Source organism: Aphelocoma coerulescens, chromosome 1 (assembly GCF_041296385.1).
Source record: "Aphelocoma coerulescens isolate FSJ_1873_10779 chromosome 1, UR_Acoe_1.0, whole genome shotgun sequence".
NCBI lineage: Eukaryota > Metazoa > Chordata > Aves > Passeriformes > Corvidae > Aphelocoma > Aphelocoma coerulescens.
In genome coordinates, this window is record NC_091013.1 from 76,017,540 (window position 1) to 76,041,213 (window position 23,674).

The window sequence follows — 23,674 nt, forward strand, 5'->3', positions numbered from 1 at the left end:
GTTTGAGAAGCAAACCAGTAGTTTTGAAATCCTTGAGCTTTAAAAGCATCTTTTCTAAAGTTTGCCAATCCAGAATGATCAGTGTAAGTCCATATCTCTACCTGAAATGTATTAAGTCCCTTGTTCTTTCATTTCTGCTGTCCTTTTGAGGATTCATGCAAATGTCTGAAAGGTAAGTGTGCTTTGTGCTATATTAAATCACTCATTCTTTTGGCAATGTTCACCTCCAAAGCTGAAATACAGTCAAAGAAACCTTGCAGCTCTGATATACTTGAGGTACTGCAAATTAATGCACTGTTTATATTACCTTAAAGCTTTATTTGGGACAGTGGAAATTATGTTTTTAAATGTGAATCATTTTAGTAATTCTAAAAATCTTCTTAGCTAATACATTGAAGATTAATTTATTCTGGGGGTAGAGGGGAAAACTCAAACCACATTCTGCCAAATGCCAGTAGTGAAAAAAATGTTTCCTTATTTTATTAAATTATTCTTAATTGTTCGTTTATTGTAGTACCTCATTTGAACAGGTATGTTTTTCATGTTTAGAAGATCATGTTTATAACAGAACTATGTAAAACCATCTAGAAGGACAGCATGAAAATCAGGATCATTTTTATTTCTGGAATGATCCTTGATGTTATACCCCAGAGTTTGAAAATCTTCTGAAGTGAAAACTAAGCTTCTGGTGCAAGAAAATCTCCTCTAAAAATAGAGTAAGCACTGGGCTGCAAGAGGTAGATTCATGTTTGGTTATATTAACCACAGTAGATAAGACATTCCTGGGAAAAAGTGTGTCTGAATAGCAAAATATCCTCAAGTATGCAAATATTTTGTCATGACTAGAGAACCTTGCAGATATGCATAACTAAGGAAAGGTGCAATTAAAGCAAGGTTCAGAAAAAGAAGACTCTTACAAGATCAAATTTGTAATTTTCCTGGTCTTTTCTCATGTTTCAACAAATAACAGCTACAGAGAATCATTGGGAAGGAAGATGACTTGAAAGCAGCTGGAGACGAAACAGTACTTCGGGTATGAAACAGAGATACATTTTCCTTACAAAAACATTGTCATGTTCCCCATGAACTTTGTTATTTTTTCAGAGTTTTTAGATAAGTATGTAAGCCTTAGTATTAGTGCTTTAATTAAATGAAAGGGCATGATTTGTCAACTGCTTTCTAACTGGGGAAGAAAAATGCTTGTCATTTCTGAGCCTTCTGATGAAATGTATGCAATCAGTGTGTTTCATGACTGTGTTCTCACTTGGTTCTTTGGTTTCCATGAGCCTCTCTTTCAAAGTAACTCTCTTCTATTTATGAAAAACTCAGAAAAAACTCCATAGTGCCATATGAGAATAGAAGGCTTTCCAAACAGAAATCAACAGCTTAAGCTTACCCAAGTGCTGCTGTTGCAGTGGTATCAGCTTATACTGAGTTTGTTTGAAACGTGGTTATTGTCACTGAGGTGACAAAGGCAAGGATTACTTAAGTTAAGTCCACTTCCAGAAAGAGATGGCATAGATGCAGACCAGAAGAAACAATCCTAGAGTATGATCTCCCAGTTGGGAAAGAGGTTTTGCTGTTTGGTGGACCACTAGCAAATGGTAAATATATCTCATCAGTGAAAGGGACAGGTAAATTCCTGCTCTCTTCTGTTTTCCTTTGAATCCAGCCACCTACAACCTCCCTTCTTCTCAGGAAGAGTCTCTTCTTCAGTCTGTAGTCAGCACAGAAACAAGATATTCTGTAGCCTGGGTGACATTGAGTGAAACTGAAAATGGAGATGAGGAATCCTGAGCATACTGAAAACACCTCAGAAGAAGCTGATGAACCATTTAACAACCAATAGGACAAGGGAAAATGGGCTCAAGTTGCACCAGGGGAGGTTAGACTGGATATTAGGAAAAAATTTTCACTTACGGGATGGTCAAACACTGGAACAGGCTGCCCAGGGAAGTGGTGGATCACCATCCCTGAAAGTGTTCAAAACACATGTGGGTGTGGTGCATAGAGACATGGTTTAGTGATGGACTTGGCAGTACTGGATTGATAGTTGGACTCAATGTTCTTAGAGATCTTTTCCAACCTAAATGATTCTATGATTCTAAGGAAGGTGAGAGTACAGTTGGATTATCTCCATCTATTACCATAAGATGCTGCTTACATCAGCAACTTGCTTTCAGCTGTAAACTTTCCGTTTACTCTGGGCATGAGGCAGTGGCTGCTCATGTTGGAAGCATTCAGTAAGGAGTTTATACAGGGCTCTGCTTTGTGAATCATGCATCAGCAGTTTCTACACAGTTGCTCACGTTCTTTACTTTTTCACCTGCCTGAGGAAAAAGTGGAAGTGGCTATTGCTGACACCATTAAAATTTATTAGGCATAAACTGTCTTCTGATTCACAAAGGTTTTCCTCCCTCAGTGTGTATTCAGCTCAGTTAAAAATTATTTGATTGACTAACAACCATCTCCTTTCTTGAATCTTTTCATCAGTCACCAGATTAAAATAGCTAGGATTAATAGGGTTGTCTGCTCCTCAAAACCTATTTCAATTGAGACTTAACTGCCATGACAGTAAAAGAAAAAGGATCTTTATTCTGCATGAATGCACAGCTGTAGTATAAAATTTCCAGAGAAACTTTGATACAGTTGGACAGATTAGTTATAAGCACATAAGCTTATTGTGAGCTAATTAAATACCTGAGCCGGAATGTCTCTATTTTGTTTTTGTCTTGCTTCAAAATTTGTCTTCAGAGTTCTCCATTGAGAAAAATCTAAAGTTATTGTAACCAGAAAATGTTATTTAATACAGTTTCTTAGAAGATTATAAATGGAATTATAGTATGAAAGAAGAATTAAATAGCTATGGGGAGTACAGCTAACTTGAAATTACTCTGGTTTCTATATCTCTACTTGGCAAAATCCAAATTATCACATTTCTCCTAATTTTAATTTTCCTTCCTGTCTTGGTCTCTTACAAAAGAAATTGGTTATCTTTGTAAGCAGTGAATGTAACTATACAATGTAGTTGGTGGATATGTTTTTACCCTTTATTTTTAATAATTACGGCAGTCATAGTATTGCTTTCAAGCAAAGCCAATGAAGCATAAAAATATGGGGCTTAAGTTGACTATGTTTTTTGAAAATTGAGATACTGCAACAGAATTTTGGTGTTTGGAATGGTTCTTTATTTTTACAACACCTTCTCAGTTCACTGGTTTTTCAGAGTAAACCCAGTCTCTGATACCAGATGGCAAATGTCACCAACCTAGGAAAATACAGTTTAAGTGGTAGTCTGCAACTTTGTTTAACCAGGAGGTATATCCAGGTGTGTTCCTTGTACAGTGTGTAGACAAAGGTCCCGGGCATTTATTTACTGTATGGTAGTACCATTTAACACTTATCAAGTTACTATATGAGGAAAAGAAAAAGCAGCTTGCTGTTCTCCCAGGGTGCTTGTATCCCTGCCTTTTTTACTGAGACTTTGACTTACATGCCTAAAATTCAAATTTTCACCATTTAGTAATGGCCCTTGAATGGGATTACAGTGAAAGTGCATATCCAGATACTTGTATTTCAATTGAGGGCTTTTATTTTTCCAACATTTTAATTGATGCTGGAAGAAAAGCAAAAAAAAAATCTGCCCAGCCTTAACTGACCCCATCTTTTGGAAAGTTCCATGCTAAATTTTGCAGAGCAGGCAATCTGGCAATCTCGTAGCAGAGATGCACATGGTGAAGGAGAGCTGCAGAGAGACTTAAAAGACTGGAACCTGCTTCTTTCTAATCAGACTGGAGAAAATGATGCAGAAGTCAAGAGAGGCAGTGACTGCCTCAGCTCAAACACCCTCCCCACAGGCCAAAGGAAATGCTCCGTCTGGCGTCCTGCAGAACTGTTCTTCATATGAAACATCGAGCTGAACGTGTGACCATGGTTCGTGGAAGAGGAGAGCCAAACTCCCTGCCTGGAAGTGGTCTAGATTACAGTAGGAAAATGCATGAACTAGGAGATTAGGTTTATTTTGAAAAGGTGTTGCCCAGTGAACAGCACCTGTTGCTTTTGTGTTACTGCCCTGAGTTCCTTAAAAGGATACTCTAACAGTGTAAGGTGCTTTAGTGTTCTGGCCATGAAAACTGTGCTAATGGGGGCAAATATCTACTGGACAGACCAGTTGTCTAGATCAGGGACTTTGCTCTCAGGCCCTTCAATTTAGTACTTCCAATACTTCTAATTTAATGTGCTTTATGTAATGGGTAAACTTATAAATTAGTTTTAGGTACTGTTAGAAAAGGAATGACAATACAGAGTGTTCTATATTTGTTCTTGAAATGAAATTAATGTTGGGAAATATGTGCATTGTCTCATTTCCGGATGATTAAACATATGCTTCTGCATTCCCTAGTGACTACATTTTCATACAAAGTGTGAAAAGTATGATTGGGGTTTTTTTAACATTTAGCTACTAGTTGGAAACACAGCTACTAATCTCTTTTAAACAGAAAACTTTTGAATTAAAATTGAGTCTGACTATATGCAGTGTACTTTTAGACTCACACATTAATAATTTCCTGTTATTCGTGTATCAGTTGTTTTAACCTGTCTACTTCTCGTTTTTTATAATTTTTTTCTGTGGTTCTAAACGAGGTAAATGGCATTAGTCATTCACATATTTGTCACTGCTTACCTGGTCAGTATGAGGATTTACACTTGGACCTTCGGACATTGCAGAATTGTGGTACATCTCCTCAGCCACAGGAACTGTGCAGGCGGTCTTAACTTGCCCATCTGCTCCCCTAGAATCTCTAACTGGTTTAAAGTTTTATACCCAGTGCTTCAAAGTCTGCATAGTTCAGTATAACTAAAGACTGCCTAAAACTGAGGGAAGGTGGTGGTTGGGAGCTATGCTCTTGTAGTGCAGCAGTACTCTGTAACAGGGGTGCTACACATCAAATTTTACAAGAATCTAGTCCAAGACTAAAATTAATATCCCTCCCCAAAGAGTCTGTCATTAATCTTGTAACCCCTCAGTTCAGATGGAATGCACATTTTTTCTTGACCTACCTTATCCAACATAAATGTGTATGTTTGCTATCAGCAATTTAACATTAAATTTTGTTGGAAAGCTTTTCAATACTTTAAACCAAGAAGTGTGATGTTCCTGTGTGCTTTAAAGAAAGCTCTCCAGACAGGTAAATGCCCAAAAGAACCAAAGTGACACCAAAGTATTAGGCTATTCAAAAAGTGCTGGGTCATTTTTTACCTCATGGACAAGGAAATTACTTTATTTTTCCATTTGATCTGATGACATCATAACCTCAAGAGAGAGAAAGAAACATGTCTGAACAGGGACTGGCTGTCCCAGGAGTTGGTCACAGGCCACCTGTGCCATTTTCAGCACCGAGAGCAAGAGGGTTTGTGTGTGCTGAGGATGGATGTGCTCAGCCTTTGAGGCCAAGTCTGCCTTGATCAAGAGTGGGTTTCATAGCACATCACGCCTCCCGAGGGGGTCATCATTATGGAATCTCTTCTTTTTGTGTAAAGTCATATTTTTAAAGCACGCCACAACAGAGAAGCAGGGCCTGAGTTCTTGTGAGGAGCTGTCCCCAGCTGTGTGTAGGAGCTGCTTTTCCAGGCTGCCAGCAGGGCATCAGTCAGGCAGCCTTGGGCTTTGCAGTGCAACAGTGCCATTCCCTGACTGCTTGGCACAGTCGACCTGCTCACAAGACAAGTTTCAACCTGTTTCTGTTTGGGGCATAAAGTATCTCCTACAGCATCTACTCCCAGATTAGTTTTAGCCCCTTTGGGCTGGAAACCATTTTTATTCTGTACCTCCTTATGAATTGATGCAGAACTGTGGTTGATGCACTGGTACCTGAGGATGTCCATGAAGTTACATGTTCTTCATTACTAAAGGCCCTAAGTGTATAGCAGAGTGATTCCATGGCATTAATTGTCATTAAAAAGCAACTAATCCTCCCAGTAATAGGAATTATGGGTGTTATTGGATGCTGTTTATTGTTTAGAAGATGTTCTATCAGACTTCTCAAATATTGTCTATTATACCATCTGTAGAATGAGCTGTACACATTGTAGCCCTTCTGCATCAGACCTGAGGTATTCTTAAATCCTACCTAGTAAGATTATGCATTGCAAAACATGAAGAAACTTTAGTATGCATTTACGTTATGGTGAAAGTTGATTCATCATAAAATACATAGTTTCCATCTGGAACCCACTTGAGCCTGTCTGGGCTTTGCCAGAAAGGCCTGCTTTTGGAAATCTGGATCTCCTGGTCCCACTAGCTGGCCTGTTTACAGTTCTTTTGACTGACTGTAACTGTTAGGATAAACTTCATAATGGACACATCTTTTAAACCTTCTTACCAGAACTGAGTTGTAGGATATATATCCCAGCATCTTGGAGACTCTCAAAATGACAGAAAGCTTGAATTCTCATGAGCAGTGGGCAAAGCTAGCCTGGGATAGAAGCCTGGCATGATGAATTGACTGAGCTCGCAGCTTAAGAACAAAGAGGATTTCAGAGAAGTGGACTCAGAAAAATTTGCAAAGATTTAGTCTTACCTTTGGAAAGATTTGGGACACCACTAGCAGACAGAAACTAAGATATTGTCCTCCTTGCCCAACCTCACTTCTCTACCCATTCTTCCATCTACTCACTCTCCTTCTATCTTAACTAAAAAAAATATTCAATCCAAAAGACGTATTATTTCTACAATATCTAGTGAAATAAGACATTGCACAGCAAATACCATCTCTCAGGAAGCAAGCAAGAGAACAAGAAGTGAATTGCAGATTTTAATCATGATGAATGCTTTCCAGTCATGCCTCAGGCAAAATCTGCAAGGAAAGGTGGTAAGAATCTAGAGACAGCAAGTCTATTAACATTTCAGATGAGTTTTGAAAATCAGTTAGGTACATTATTCTGAAAATCCCATCTCACTGTGCGATAAGTTTCTTCTCAGTGGCACTTGTTGGTACTTGCTGCAGTATCAGGTCCTTAATGTCAAAAGCTCAGTGGGGAGCTACAGGATTAGGTAGGTCTTTGCCCATGACTCAGTGTTTGCAGCATCAGGCCTCTTATGTTAACAGCCTGTGTAATGTAATAAGGAAATAACTTGTGTTATCTGATCTTACTTAAAAAGGAATAATTGCATAATTCAGCAGTTCATGTTGCTTTTGAAAAGTGTAGGAGGCGTTAACATTACTCTAGGAAAATTAGCCTATGTTTGTAATATGTGCACACATGTTCATTAATTCATAGACTTGTGTGGCATCAGATTGTGTGGTCTTTGGGATTCTTTGTCTGAACCAATGGACCCTGGAACACATCTGAGTTCCCCAGTTGTGATGCATGTCTCTGCCTCATCCTGTGCTTCTATCAAGATGAAACTCAGACCATTGTGATCCATTCTTTTTCCACTCTGTGCCTCAGCTTTCTGTAAAATGCACAGATCAAAAGGGTTCTATGGTGCACCCTCCCAGGGCCTGAAGCACCCAGATACACCAGAATACAAACTTTCACTCCGTTTAGATAGTGATTCAAAGCTACCAGTCTGGTCCGCTTTACAGCTTGGGATTGGGTTACCATTTCATTCTCATTGCCAAGAGAGACATTCCAAGTGTAAGTTATTCTTTTACCCAAGCTCAGGAGGGCGAGGTGTTGGAAATATTAATAGAATTCTCATTATCTTCTAACAAAGATTTGTCATGTTGGTACTAATTCATACAGATCAGCAGCAAAAGCTCCTAATGGTTCTGTGGACAAAAAGGAATTATGTACTAACATGTACTTTAATTTAATAGCATTAACTTTAGGAAAAGCAATTTTTTGAAATTTTACCCTTAAGGTGTAGTCTCTGTGGTCTCCTATTGCATTTTATGCTTTAAAGAAATGTACTGTTTTGTAGTTTTAAAATATATTTAACTCTCACTAACATAGTGTTTGGACATCTGCCAACTTCACTGTGGAATTTCAACTGATAAAGAAGGTAGTCAGCAAGTAGGTGCATATTTGTTATAAATCCAGGGATAGGCTTTGTCATCTTAGATAAGATGAGGTAGGTATTGTTTGTATGCCTTTTCTATCTTGTAACTAGAGAAATATGAATAGAAGAAAAGAGCTTTTTCTGTCAGAGACTCAGTTTTGAAAAGGTTGTTTTAAACCTCATTTTTCAGTTTGTTTTCAATACAACACTGATTATAATATGGAGTAATTAAATTAGAAGCATTAAATTGTGGAATCATGAATTCAGTTTATAAAATTACATCAGCAAATTTACTTCTTGCATTTTTCAAGTCTCCTTTAAACATGTAAGCAAAACCCACAAAAAGCAGATTAGAATCTAGCTGCAGTGAGGGATGCGTGGATTCTCCTCTGTTTCTTCTTAGAAAACTTTGCATTCTGATATAAATAGTTTGGGTTTGAATTTCAAATAAGCATACATGAATTTTTGACTTTTGGCTTTCAAAAAAGCATATACCAATGTTTATGCATCAGTCTTCACAGTAATCTGAAGTGTTTAAACTTCAGAAGGATGGATCTTGTGGGTATTTAAATATTCTTTGCCTGCAATTAAATGATAAAACTTCAGTAAGTACAGCTTGCATATGGCTTGAAAAGTGTTTTTTTTCTAGGTTCACTCATACATAACTCATATCAGTGGCATCTGGTGAACTGTAGCTTGTAGTAGAAATGAGGAATGTTACTGCTTTAACTATAAAATAACTGTGTCATGTATGCAGTAAGCATGAAACATGGAGAACTAATGGGACTTGTTATTGATGATGCTGAAAGCTAAATAATCATTAGTGTTAAATCTTATGAATAGACTCTTGTCTTTCATCTTACCACTTCAACCAGATAAAAGACACAGAGGCTATTTGGATGTCATAGGAATAGTTTGCTGAAATCCCTACAGACATTAAAAAAAAAATTTCTCTTCATGTTTCTTAGTGTTTTGTTGTGTTCAAAGAAATGCCAGTATGCTAGTGCTGAAAGAAGAATAGAGCAGAAATCCGGCATTATGTGTGGGTTTAGGCTTGTTAAAGATTGAGTTGAAATAGTGTGTATCACTTCGCTGCAGAAATTTTTTCTTCAGATTTTAAAAACATTTTTAAAAGTCACTAACACTGAAAATTTCCAAGAAGCCTGGTAAGACAATATTGTAATAGAGTGTTGTCAGTGTTTATATTTTCCTAGCTTCATTTATTAGACTATCATAAATGTTTTTAAATGGCTGTAACGTTAGAAATACCTGACTGAGAACTTCCTTACATATATTAACTTTATTTAAGCCTTCTATTCACCTAAGAATAAAGGTTCTTAAAGATTTAACTTGCAACCTTCTCCATTTTGATAATAAAATGCACTGATGGTGGTTGGAAATTGTTCTTATCTTTCATACAGAGTATTTAGAAGTGTATTTATAATACACTATTAGCAGTTGATGTGGAAGAGTTGTTTAACTCTGAGATGCTGCGTGATAGCTTTGGGAACAGTAATTAAATTTCAAGTATCTCATGTGAAATTCTAGTTCAAATAAATATTTTTAGATTCATGGTGAGTATTAATGGTCATGCAATGCATAACAATCATATAGTTCTTTTGTTTTATAGGAAACAGAACTGGACAGCTGTGGTGTTAATACCATGTTGCTGGTACATTTCTTTGGAAAACAAGGAAAGGAAAAACTTCGCTTTTCCGAGTTTTTCAGGTATTTTTTCAGCTAGGCAAGCCTAACAGGAACCAGTCTTGTTCCTACCCCCCGTGCTTTGTACCAACGCTGGCATTAATCTGACCTCACACTGAGCTGATTCAGAAAGTTAAGCAATGAAGTGGAGATTATTCATGATTTTGCATGATTGAATTCCCCATTTAGCTCCTAGAGTCTGCTGTCTGCAGGAGCTGAGCACTGTGATAACTCCAAGCAGCAGCGGGCTGGGAGGGTTGGGACTCCCATTCTTGGCAGCTGTGTGGTGGTATACCTTAAAACAATGTGATTCATGAGTATTTTTTGTGACCAAATGACAAAAGAAGTTATTTCTAATCAATTAAAAAATACTTTCTGAGCTGAGATACCTCCTTCCCCATTAGAGCTGTCACGGTAAGCTACAGGCAACTTCTCCACTTGCTTCAAATTCCAAATTCTGTTGAAACTTTCCCTGTGCCTTTACCCTTTGAACTACTTCTGCAATAGGACTATGCAGATACCTGTTTGAATCTTGACAGACATCTTGAGATGGCATCAAGAGAAGATTATCTACATCAGTATTACCTTTTCTACAAAAATAATCAATCATTTACAGACTGCAAAAATAGAATAATGTGTTTTACTTCAGTTTGTATTCAGAAGTGGAGAATGTGTGGCAGTGCTCTTAAAAATGAATGTTTTTGCAATCAGTAGACTAAAAAGTGTTTGGCTCCAGTGGCTCTGGTACATACCAGTCTTCAAATAAACAACCTTTCCCTTTTGAAGACGTCAGCTCAATAGGAATCTAAGTGAGTAAAATAAGTTTAAGATGTCTCCAGCTCCCTTTTCTATAAATACCATAGATCCTCTCAATGAAACAAAAGGCAGAGAGCACCAGTAAAAGGTTGTGTTTGCATATACAGTGTAAACTGAAAAGTCTCAGGTTTTAGATAAAATCCTACATTGACCCAATGAGGCATGACATTGATGAAACTATGTACCTTGTACATTCAGAACGCATAGGTTAAAGACCTTTGCCTGCCACACAGATAGAGGCCTGTAATCAAAATCAAACTCCCACATCTTGCTCTTAAAATTTGTGGGATAAGTGTAAGGTTTAATGCAGGTAATTTTTCAACAATGGCAGTTACGTTTGGTAGGGCTGGAATGTGTCTCTTTATCACTGCGTAGACACTCCATCTCAGCTGCAGCGTGACAGTGGAGTTTATTTAACACACAGAAAGGTGAATAAAAGGATTGCTGTCTTTTTAACCTCTGTGAGGATATCACCTTTCACATGATTTTATTTGCTAGTAAATCAAGCACATCATTTCTGGGTTCCTATTGTTCAGAGAAAATGTGATTTCTATCTGATGGCCTCTCATAACACTTTACCTTATGCGGGAAGCTATTGTTGGCTGTTTGATCAAAGTGCCACACTGTTTTTGCAAGAAATGACTGATGAGCTGTACAGACATAGATCATTGTCAAAAGCTGAAAATAATGATGGTAAATGCTTTTATCATTTTCCAAGTTCTTGCCTAGAAAGCTTTTCCATTGATCAGTGTAGTACCTAGTAGAAAGTAGAGGTGATTAAGTTTGATTAGGACACACTAAAACTTGTCACGTTAGTTAAATACACAATATTGCTGTGCTGCAGAGTCCTTAAAAACTAAAAAAAAAAAAAAAATCTCAAAACCACTAAAAAAAAACCCTACACAAAAAATATAAAAAGAACCCCCTCCCCCAAAAAACAGGAATACTTTCATTGTGAAATTTCACTGTACTTACCTGGGAATTCTGAAAGCTGAGACCACTGTTCTCATCTCATCACTTACATATATTTTCCTCATGCTCCCTCTTTTCAGTTTGTCTGGCATTAGAAAATCCATTTGTAAGTGTGTAACCATCTGTAACTACATGTACACCAGCCTTGTCAAAGCCTTTTAGCCCACAGTCCAAACATTTTAAAAATGTCAGACAGCCACAGTCGATATACCAGGGCAATTAAATTGCCCTCTTCTTCTTTCTTTGCATTCAGATGGCACAAAGAAAATGGAAACTGTCTACATCTCTTGGAGCAATGAGGCTGTTGTAAAGCAGTTCTTGTGTCTCCCTTCCTACTGCCCTGAACACAGGAGACACAATTAGGATAGGGAGGGAAAATGGTTAGGCATCTGTCTCCAGCTGGTGCTTGCTCCTTGGGAAATCACAGGTATTGATACACACATGGACAATCCTCAGGTGTTTTTTTCATCAAATGTAAAGGTACTTTCAGAGATCTTCAGACTCCTTAAGGTAGGACTCAGGGAACACATGTTCAGCTCCAGACTACTAGATTAGTTCTTATTAGTTGTATTGTCCTTAACATAAGGACAATATAGTAATTATTAATAAGAATTTACAATTTCAAAAGTGAGAGCTTGTTTCCCTAGCAAATGTTAGGAAATTTAAATTTCTGGAGTATTTTTATGTATATCACTACTAAAGGTGTGGCCTCTTAGTCAAATACAGCTGGAGCAGTATTTTCCTGTAACATTTTAAGAAAATGTAGAAGAATATTCAGTAAGCCTAAAATCATGTACCAGAGAAGGTTAGATTTAATACAGGAAGTCGACTTTCTTCTCAGAAGATCTGAACAAGTTTCTGTTTCACATGACCACCACTCAGTTCTACACCTCAGCAATCTTTCGTCTTCTAATACCAGATCCTATCTTAGAGAATGGCCCCAGAATTCAAGGCTTTTTTATTCTTTTGTATGGATTTCTCCTGGTTTTTAATACAGAAATAACTTTTGGTCTTTTCCTTCCGAAAAACAAATTTAACTTGTGCTTTAATTTGCAGCTGTATCATATGTACTATCTTTTATTCTGAGTAGGAAACTATTTAATTTTCTAGATATAGGAAATATTTCTTCCTGACAGACACTGGGGGTTTTTTTCCCCTGAAAAACATCCCTTACTGATCTTGTTTAAGTATGTCTAATCCCGAATAAAAGAGGAGACAGTATTTCACTCCCTAAACAGTTTACGACTGCTGTGATTTTTTTCTGTAATCTGTCCCCAAGCAAGCTTAAATCTGTCACAGTCTCCTTGATGGAAAAAAAAAAAGTGCAGAGAGTATGGAAAGGATATTCAAAAAAACTCACTGATTGTTGTTTTTTTCCTGGGATGTCTTACAAAAAAGTACTTCCCAGTATGGTTAAATAATGGGCATCTTTTAACTGTATGAGGAAAATTATGGCATTTTCTTACCTGATTTCTTGCTTCCAAACTTTTCATCAGTTAATAGAATTTTGTACCAGAAATATTGTTTAATTATGGTTCTTTTTTAATTTCTGCTTTAGATTGAAGGTCACAAATGGTAAAACCATACACAGATCATGCCTTTTCCCTACCTATCCTGTTTCTTTCTTTCAGTATTTTGAATTTCTTGATACATTTTATTTGAAACCTTTCATTTAAGAAGCCGGATTGATCCAGGCTGGACCCCACTGCTAGTGCTGACATTTTTGGGGGGCTGTGGTGTGTGTGTGCCGGTGCATGGATGCAGGATCTCTTTCAAGTAACATTGTCAGCCAGCAAGCAGTGCTTCTGCTGTGATGACAGCTTGTACATTTTCAGTGATTTTCATCTGGGGATTTGGAATTGCTTTGCAGAAATAGAGTGTGATTGCCTCCTTACTTGTCTCTGTTCCTACACTTTTATCTATGTGTGTGCATATAGAGAGAATCCTAATACACACAGAGATTACATCAAGTACAGCCAAGATCAGGCAGTGAGGAAGTGGAGAACAGCAACAATCTGGCCTCATGATATTCCTATCATAACTCAATCTGAATATTTCCCAAATACTTAGTAAAGAGGTTGAGAAAAATATTTTTCTTTATTTCCTGTAAGCTTAGCAAAAGAATAGCTTGGTTAGTTTCTACAGAACACAAAATGCAAGTGAGTTGTTTGGTTTGTTTGGTTTGGAAATGTTAAGGATAGTAAATCAAAGAGGGTTTTGCCTGCAATTCTGAAAATTGAGAGATCAATTCACTGTCTTAACACTTGCAAACCTGAATTTACAGGCATAGATCTAAATGTTCTCTAAAGGTTAATGGTCAAGCCTTTGTTAGATTTTCTATATTTTGATTTGAAAGTCATATTGCAAAAAGGCAACTCAAAGCTGGTTTGCCACAGTCTTTTGGTGCAGAGAGGGTTATCAATTCTTCAAAAGGACTTTGGTGTCCAAAGAGGAGCCAAAGCATGGTACAAATGCTGGGCTGGTATATCCATCACTAACTTTGTTGTTAGATTTCCTTCCTAAAAATCTGTGCGACAGGAACTGGTCAGTTCTGTATTAAGAATGTTAAAGCTCTGCACAGACAGTTCAGGTCAAGAGGTAGAAAAAAAACTTTCCCTAACATTTCCTTTAATGTTTCAATCTACTACTTTGTGTGCCATAAAGAATACAATGCCAGCACTTCTCCACTTGGAGGGGGAATAGCTGCATTCCTGAGGTCTCCACTCTCTTCTTCATTTTCATTTCTATTTGTGGTGGATTAACACTATTAAAGCTGAGCTGCCAAAAGCCTTGAGAGACTCCCTCTTTCTAAAGTAGAGCACATTAGAAAATGAGGGATAAATCCTGATAAGGTTTCTGGATGCTGTTGTAACACGATAACAAATTTGGCCATTGGCCTTCAACGTGGGTGTTTTAGAGAGTGTGGATAAAGTGGGCTGTCTTAACAAAAGTACTCTCTTTTCCTAGCCTTTTCCTCATCTTATAAATTTATGGTTTACCTCTCCTTTTTGTTACTTGGAAACTTGGAGCTTTCTTTTATTTTCAACCTACTATAGCATAAGAGTATTCCCAGTGTAATTATTTTTTAATTGTAGAGCACATCAGAATCCTGTTCCTGTACTTGAATTCTGACTCCCTACAAAGTCCCCAGCCAAGATCCCACTGACTTTGGGAGTGTAGGAATTTCATTCCTGTGCTTGTTTTTTCTAATATCTGGATCCATTTTGAGGACTTTGCAGCTGAAACTCATTGCACTGTGATCCAGAAGATACAAAAGGAAGTATCCCTAGTGGTGTCTTGACATTTATGTATCAAGTTTTACTTCCTAACCAGAAAGTTATTTTTAATAACTTTTAATAACTTTCACTTAAAAAAAACCTCATTAGGATTTTTAACTCTCACATCTGGGAATAAGAGTGACCTAGAATGCTGATGCGATGATTCATAGTATTTTAATTATTGTAATATGGGAAGCTATCACATAAAATTTAAATTGCACATTTCAGCTACTGCTCCAAGTAGCAGTTGATACAGCAGGAAATCTTCCCACTCTGGCTTGCCAGGAGCAAGCCTACAAGTTAAAATGAACTTCAATTAGAAGAGGGTGCAGAAGCACGAACACGCTGAAAATGCCACAGCCAAACCTTTCACTGTTTGCTGTGGCTTTGCTGCCCCTTGGTGTGTGCGGCTTGGTGGTCTCCTTCCTCATCATGTTGAAATGATTGATCTTTCAGCTTTCCTGCCTTTATTGGGTGTGGCTAGAGGGCAGGTCACCAAGGCTTTTCTGCTTAAGGAAATGCAATATTCAGAAAAAGTGGAAGAATTTGTTTCTATGTCGCCGCTTGTGGCTAGCGATGTAAAGCAAATGACTGAGAGCTTGCGCCCCAAGATAAGTAGCTCAGGTCTCAAGACCTTAAGTCTGTTGCAAAATATGTCCACCTTCCATAGATAAAAATTCAAGAAAACAAAACACGTTATCTCATTTCCCTGCACCCAAGTTCTAGGCATATTTCTTTAAGTGACCTCATTTTCAGCAACTTCTTCTCCTCCAGACCAGACGTTACATGGGTTAGAAACTACAAAGATACTGTTCTGCAGTCTTGGCTGTGACTTCCAGCCAAGTACAAACCACACATCCCAGATACCATCTTCTCCTTGCCTGTGATGACCACTCTCAAAATGCAGCCAAGTGGCCCTAGTCAGTCTCTGCTGGGCTGACTCCATGCCTGGTCTACAGGCCAGGTCCATGCTGTTCTCTCCCTCTGCTCCTCGACCTCCTTTCCCAAGACCTGAGGAGACTCTTGGGGGCTGTGGGTGCAGCAGGGCTGCTTGTGCCAGCCCATGGAGCCAGTCTCCCTGGCACACACTGGCTGTGGTGCTGGCTAGAGGCAGCGGTCTCCTCGTGAGTTACAAAGACAGGAGCTGGGCCTGAAAACAGAAGAGTGGTTTGCAAGCTGTGCGAGGCAGCTCTCACCGCTCCGCAAGACAAGGAGCTGCCCGGTCACACTGGTTTGCACTAACTGGTCCTTTGGTGTTTCATCCACTTCTGAGAGGTAGAGTGGGGGAATTGAAAGTGTGTCAAGTCTTAAGGTGGACTGTGGAGGTAGTGTTAGGCTATACTGTGGAATCCCGTTTCCTAGACCAGAAAAAGGCACATATAAAATGTGACAGTGTTTTATACCCCTCCTCAGTATTACCCTAATTCAGCCCTAGCCTGAAACATAAATTCACTTCCACTATCAGGCTTTTATTTACCTGCATGTCCTGAGCTGTGAAGCATTTGTTGGCCCTTTATTTGCATGTGCAGCTCTACCTGTTAGAGGAAAAAATGCAAGAGAGAGCTTATGCTGGAGCAGCAGTCTTCAGCTAAGCCCTTACAGACTTCATAGAGCTTTGAGCTACTAATTGTCCAAGTGATCTCATTAAAGAACTAAAGATAGCTGTGCGGACTCAAATGCCGTAATTTCAAGGGAAAGAATTCAAACCCAGTGAGGCCATGCAAACACTGATGAGCAAATGAGCCTCTGCTGATATTGGCTACATAGACCTTTAGCTGTCCTCTTCTCCAACTAATTGCTTTGTCCCAATATGGGAGTACTTCGTTCCCTCCTGTCAATAATTTTTGCAACTCAATAAAGCAGGGTTCTTCTGAAATACTGAAGGCATTCTGGAAAGCACCACTGGTCCTAGCCTTTATTTAAAAGTCATCACTTGTTTTTGGATTGCCCCATTTCTGAAGGGGAAAATATCAAATGGATCACACAGTATTGTCTGTGTTAACTTTTTCAAAATTAATGCTAGCCATGTAGACCAAACTGGGGAAACTCAAAGCTACAACTCACCTTAACAGTTCCAGCTCTGTACCTGCAGGTTGTTACTTGCTTCTTTTAATATTTTTTTCTTTCCTTCCTGAAAGAATGGGTGTCTCCTAAAAACCTTGATGTTAACTTTCAGACAGCTCTCTTCTTACCTTCCCAAACCCCTGCAACATCATTTTCTGTGCTCTTCAGAACTCTGTACAAGTCAATTGTAATCCCCTCTAATCCATCCTCTAGTGAGCACAAAACTGATTTGCCAAACCTCTGTATGTAGTTACAGTCTTTGAGACTTTCAGTCGTCTTCTCCTACAGCCATTAATTCAAGTTTCCTCTTTCACCTTTGTGATTATTATGGCCTCATCTTTTTAGACTTTCCAGTCCTGTCATTCCTCTCTTATTAATATGAAACCTCATAAATCATGTGTCAGGCCTTCAGTTACCATGTCCTTTTTCATTTATTCATTATGCTGCTGCCTTACCAATTCTTTTATCTGGTTATCTGCGCATTTTTAAACACGAGTAAACCGAGATGTCTAGTGTGTCCCTAAGTTCTGCTGGCAGCAGCCGCCTGTGCAGGCCGAGAGCGCGTCCTGCTGGTGTCCTTGTGGAAATGCAGCCGTGGAAACATCCGCGAGCACCGGGAAAATTAAACCAGTGAGGGTGTTTTTAAACAACAGTGTCGACAGTGTCTGTGGCTCAGAGCTGGTGTCTGCTGCACTTAGTAGCTAAGGGAGTAGTGGTGATCAGGGATGGAAGTATCAACTGTTGGAAAATATCTGTTTGCACTTAGATTCATGGAAAATCTGCAAACAGAAGTCCAAGAAATGGAATTCATCAAGTTTGCAAAGGGTTTGAGCGTCATGAGAAAAGAAGACTTTGCAGCATGGTTGCTGTACTTCACTGATGAGGAAAACAATGAAATTTACTGGCAGAATGTGAAAGACAGAATTGACGCAGGAGAGGTTGGTACCCAAAGTATGCTTTGTTTTGCTTCTTCCTTTGTGTGCACAGGTTTTCATTTGAATGTGGTTATCTAATGAGGTAACCAGTTGCCAAATGAATTCTTGCAGCCCTTGAATTTTATACAAATAAGAGCAATGATGATTTGCCAACTGAGAAATACGAATATCAACAATGAGTAGGCAATCACATCTAAACACTAAGTCTCACCAGATTTAATGACATAGAATAATTGGGATTTGAATGTATTGTTCATTATATATCATCTGAATTCTGTGATATTCTAGAACATCAGTTTGGAAGAATTCAAGACTTTTTGCAAGTTCACAAATAACCTGGAAGACTTTTCTATTGCCATGCAGATGTTTACTGTAGCCAATCGTCCTGTTAAGCGGGGTAAGTGCTGTACACCTTTCATATGGGTTTTCTTAAAGGAAAAAAAATTCATTTTAATTATGGAACTAATGTAAATGAGTTATCCCAAAGTAACACAGTGAAGTCCAAAAATACTATACTGCTCTGTATTTGGACTTAGTTCTATTTCATGAAAAAATAATAACAGAAAGTTTCCAAAATGTTTTCATTTATAAGTTCTAATGTGCTGTCATATGTGGATTAATCACAGCAGACTAAAGCATAATCCTAAAATGGTTTGGGTTGGAAGGGACCTTTAAAGGTCATTTTTCCAAACCCTCTGCCATAGGCAGGGAACTCTGTCAGTAGATCAGGTTGTTCCAAATCCCCACCCAACCAGACCTTGAACACTTTCAGTGATGGGACAGCCACAACTTTGTACAGTTCCTTATGCCCAGTATAAATCTACCATTTTTCAGTTTGAAAGCATTTTGCCTTGTCCTGTCACTACAGGCCTTGGTAAAAACTCTCTTTCTTATAAGCCCCCTTGATATAGTGAAAGTCTACAGTAAAGTCTGCCCAGAGGTATCTCTTCTCCAGACTGAGCATCTCCAACTCTCTTGGCCTTTCTTCACTGAAGAGGCGCTCTATCCCAAAAATTACCACATAATTTTTGTGGCCCTCCTCTGGACTCACTCCATGTCCTCCCTGTGCTGGGACCCCAGAGCTGGATGCAGCACTGCAGGTGGGGTCTCACCAGAGCAGAGCAGAGGGGCAGAATCCCCTCCCTGGCCCTGCTGCCCACACTGCTTTGGATGCAGCCCAGGACACCTCTGGCTTTCTGGGCTGTGAGGGCACATGGCTGGGTCATGTCCAATTTTTCATCCATCAAAATCCCTAAGTCCTTCCTCCACAGGGCTGCTCTCAGTCCAAGTTAATTCTAGATGAGGAAGGATTTACTGAAACAATATATGCTTTAGTAACAGTTTGTAGTAACAAAGCTCTTCCCTTATAGTTTCCTGAAGAAACTAAACAATAGAAATCTCTTGCTTTGCCCATATTGCTTTCTCCATGTGCTTATGTAGTGTTATGCAATTATGTCTATCAAAAAGAAACAATGTAGTAAAGTGGGATTTAAAATAAAGTTTTGGAGGAGGGGAGTTGACTCCTTCCCATATAGAAGAAACGGGAGCAATGCAACAAAAGTTTTGTGGACCTAGAAATGCTTTTTGTTCTAATCTTGAGGTTGTTACTTAGTTGTTGCACTTGAAGAAGGACAACTCTCATAAGTTATTTCAAAATAGCAACATAAAAAGTTGCTACGGAAATGTGAGGAGGTATTAACATCCATTGAAATTAATATTTGATGGGCTCACGTGAAAAAAGGTGAGAGATGTGAGGAGACGGGAAGAAGAAATACATGTTCTTGAAAGAGAAGTGTTTGGATGGGATTTGAACCAAAGAAAACTGGGGGATTTAGAACTCGTGACTTTCATTACTACTCTGTTTATGCACTGAACCCCTCTGTGATGGAAAGCAGTCAGCTGCTGAGGTAACTCATGGATGTTACGTGTCTACATGTCTAATCCTCTCCTGAATCTGGCTGAGTTCTTCATTTTGCTGTTTGCATGTGTGTGTATTCATACACATGAACATTTATCTAAAAATAAGACAGTCTTTTAGTCCTTCCTTTTATTCTAAACTTACTTTTCTTCTTACTTCTTCTCATCTTTTGTCTCTGATAAGGTGGCCCTTCTTGGTTTGAAGATTGTTATGCCCCACTATTGTAGAAGATCTTTCTCCTTTTTTTCATATTGTATTCAAAAAAACTACAGTGCCATATCTGGATTCAAATTCAGCTTCAAGAGCTGAAACAGTTAACATCTTTTCAAAGACCAAATTAAGACTACTATAAACATCCCATATTTTATGTCTTTTTCAAGTTGTGGTATACTTTTACAGAAGGATTTTCAACTTAATTCTATTTAAACCAACTGTGAAATAATCAACTACATTTATACAGGAATTGTTGAAAGAGACAAAGATGAGAGCTATGTCAGGAATGCCATTCCCTCTAGTAAGCTTCAGAGCTAATCATATTTATAGCGCTATTTATAAACAGCCCTTGTTTATGAAAGCAGAAGCACATTAATACTGCATTTATTACTTCATTGGACAACTTGCTGTAATAATCTGTAATGCTGCTATACATCAATAACCTCCACTTCCTTTTTGAAATTCACACTTCCATGATGCCTTCAAAAATGCATCCAATTCATGTGTTGCAATTGTGCTTGCCATAATAAATAATAATCCTGTCACTCCTATGAGCTGCTGTTTTGTGGCAGCCCCACACACTTCCTCATCTTCCTTGAGTCAAAACTCCAAATTCTGTGCACCACAGGACCAAAAGTGGGGATAGTGGGTATTTCTGTAGTGCACATGGTGGTTTAAAGAGAGAAGAAAAAAAAAACTGAAGATGAAAATACGTCTCCAGAGAGGTATGGCAGCTTTTTCTGCCACAAGCCCTCATTAACTCTTCAATATCATTTAAGAGGTAGCCAACTTCTCTCAAAACCAAAACTGCAGGTGTATAAAGCCATGTGCTGTAAGCAGTGCATTGACCATTTGATGGTCGGTGTTTCTGCAGAGTTGCTGAGGAGATGGTTAGTTGAGGTGGAGCGTATCATAATGTACTGTTCTCTGAGGAGAAGAGTTTTCTTGCAGAATGAATTGTCATGAAACTGGCTGAGATAAAATGGTAAGGTTCTTTATGAGAGCATAGTGAGGCAAACACCATTCCTATGAACAGGTAACAGACAAAAGTATGTAAGTTTTCATCTACTTCTAGCAAAAATTATCACTCATACTGTTGCTTGAGAAGTAGTGCATTGCAAAGGCTTAAAATTAATAAGGATAGTGTTACAAAAGAATAAGCAAGCTCAAGAATACATGAACTGAGGCCTCCTAATAGTTTACTAGTGTACACATCCAGATTCTACAGTTAGGATACCCATGAGACATTGTAAACTGGACAGAATCCTGCTATTTATGTGCTTTCCATTTTCTTTGCAATTTCAGTCACCTGTGATGTAATGTTATGTCTTTATTAGCTGAGTTCAAGAGAGCAGTGAAGGTGGCAACAGGACAGGATCTGTCAGATAATGTTTTGGATACCATCTTCAAGATTTTTGATCTAGATGGAGATGACTGCCTCAGCCACAGCGAGTTTCTTGGCGTCGTGAGGAACCGAATTCATCGAGGTTTGAGGGTAACAAACTGACATAATTGTTTGTAAATACCACAGATGATTGCTACAAGTATCTTGCAAATGCTTGTAGAAACACAGGTAGAGTTAATGAATAGAAAAAGATATATATTTTAAACTGGATAGCCCTTACTGCATATGAATCTGGGAGGAGTGCTGACACTAAGAACTTGTTATTGCACATGTGAACTATGGAAGCAGCAGCACAACATTATATATTGTATTTACACAGTCTGAGAATAGGAGTCTGTTTTGAGTAAATGCTAAACACACTTTAACTTTATTAACAGGTACCACAGCAGCAAGGCATTCAAGGTTTCTGGAAGTGTGTGAAAAAAGAAAGCATTAAAGGAGCCAAAGAACTGTGGAAGCAAACTGGGAAAAGTCCTTTTTAAAGCAGTCCATTTTTCTTTTGTTTAAATGGTTTTTCTTTAGGAGAGTTTATCTGTCCTGTTTACATAATAACTGAATCAAAAGTGCTCTTTTTTTTAGCTATACTTAAAGTTTCATTAACCCAGACTCTAATGCAATAATTTTATAATTGTTCCAGTGCAATCAATGTGGTTTACAGAACTGGTATCGCTTTTGACCTCCATACAGAAGTACTCTTGTTTTGGGGAATGGTGTTGTTTACTGCTCTGTGGTGTCTGACCCTGCACTGTAGGATACAGGACAAACAGGATTTAACAGTGCCCCCAGACAGGAACGTCACAGCAGTATCATCTCCTGTTGAAGGAGTGGACATCATTTCAGTTAGCCACTAACACAGCAGCTCTCCTTCTCCAGTAAGGGCAGAGGTCGACAAGGCAAAATCACTTGCACAACACATTTTAAATCAAGTTATTCTAAATCAAAAAGGAAAATTCACACCTCGTTATGGGGATCTGCTCATGTGCTGGTTCCTGGTGCTTGATTACACCATTTCCTGTGTGGATGTCTGCTTTGTCTGCCTTCATGGTGTTAATATTAAACTGGAAATACAAGAGTGATAGGCTTGATGCAGGCTTTACAGTTGTACAGTTGTACATTGATCAATGAGTGTGCATTGAGTGTCTCAGATCTCCTCCACAAAGTATAAATGAGAAGAAAAAAATCCTCATTCTATCAAAACAGTGGTAGAATTTGACTCATGACTATTTTGCTTTAATTGTATTGCAGAAGATGAATGCATAACCAGTAGTTGTTTTATCTTACTAAAGACTGTGACAGGGAAAGCTGAAGTATCTCAGGAATTCAAGGTTATAATAAGCAATTGTTGAAGTAATATGTCCAATAAAAAAACAAGTACAAATGTTTATTATTCCATATGCAAAATTAGACCTAAGATCTTAAACACTAAAAGGAGGGACAAATCAAGACTAACACTTTTTAAATTTTAAATTACAGATAAATTTTTAAAATTTAAATTACAGATGAACACTTTTTAGCAATAACATAAGGTGCATCTCTTGTGTACACAGGTGTGCACATTACATGTTTTGTCTTTCTTGCAATCCCAGGAGCCAATAGTCACAGGTCCAGATCACTCTTCCTGATTGGTCATGATATAAAGGAGATAGACTTATCTGTAAAGCTGTCAAGGTTCTTCCTCTTTCCCCCCCCCCGTCAGTTGTCTGAGTTGGCTGGGGTAAAGCTTAACCTTTCAGGACAGGTTAGTGATAACAGAGATAATAGACTCAAAACATGGACTAGGGAAATGTCTCAAGAAAAATAACCAAGAAATCTCACCACTCAGTGAGGAAATATCCATCCCTTCTTTGCATGACAGCAGCTGTGTTTTTCTTAAAGTTGTAACTAAGCTGAACGTGTGGTGCTTGGTTGTCATTTCTTTGGGTTATGTGAGAAGAGGGGAGATTTCCATGATAGGTGAGACATCAGGGCAGCTTGCACTCAGTGCAGGGACAGTAGAGAATGCATTGGGAAACCCTAAAGGTCCCACCTGAGGAATACTGAGATTACTGAGAATGCGTTTGGTGTGTCAGTAGCTGTCAGGCAGATTTGTGCTGAGGACAGGTCCTACTGCCCAAGCCTTGGCACTGTGATCTCTCCTAGGGAACAGAGTGAGAGGCCAGCAAAGCAGCTCTTCCATGGATGGCCTCAGCCTGGAGTTTTAATCTAAAGTGTTAAAGAGATAATGCTTGGAGTCCTGTCATGGACATGCACCCAGACATGCCTGTGGGGGTGTCCTGAGACTGTCTGGAAGATCAGGCACCAGTGACCATCAAGGATCCCTTTTCCCCCAGGAAATGATCCAAATGAAATTAACCATGTGGAAAG

The 23,674-nt window shown here is 38.6% G+C and overlaps 1 protein-coding gene across 2 annotated transcripts in view; it reads left to right on the plus strand.

Annotated features, from left to right (window-relative positions):
• Nucleotides 1-23,201, plus strand: part of MICU2 (mitochondrial calcium uptake 2) — a 145,965-nt gene extending 122,764 nt beyond the window's left edge. For both annotated transcript variants that reach the window (XM_069013545.1, XM_069013552.1), the window contains 6 exons: nucleotides 971-1,033; nucleotides 9,636-9,733; nucleotides 17,606-17,777; nucleotides 18,063-18,171; nucleotides 21,243-21,400; nucleotides 21,688-23,201. In XM_069013545.1, coding sequence (XP_068869646.1) covers nucleotides 971-1,033; nucleotides 9,636-9,733; nucleotides 17,606-17,777; nucleotides 18,063-18,171; nucleotides 21,243-21,400; nucleotides 21,688-21,792 — 705 coding nt within the window. In that variant the 3' untranslated portion in view covers nucleotides 21,793-23,201. The remainder of the gene's footprint in view (nucleotides 1-970; nucleotides 1,034-9,635; nucleotides 9,734-17,605; nucleotides 17,778-18,062; nucleotides 18,172-21,242; nucleotides 21,401-21,687) is intronic.
• Nucleotides 23,202-23,674: the final 473 nt, after the last annotated feature.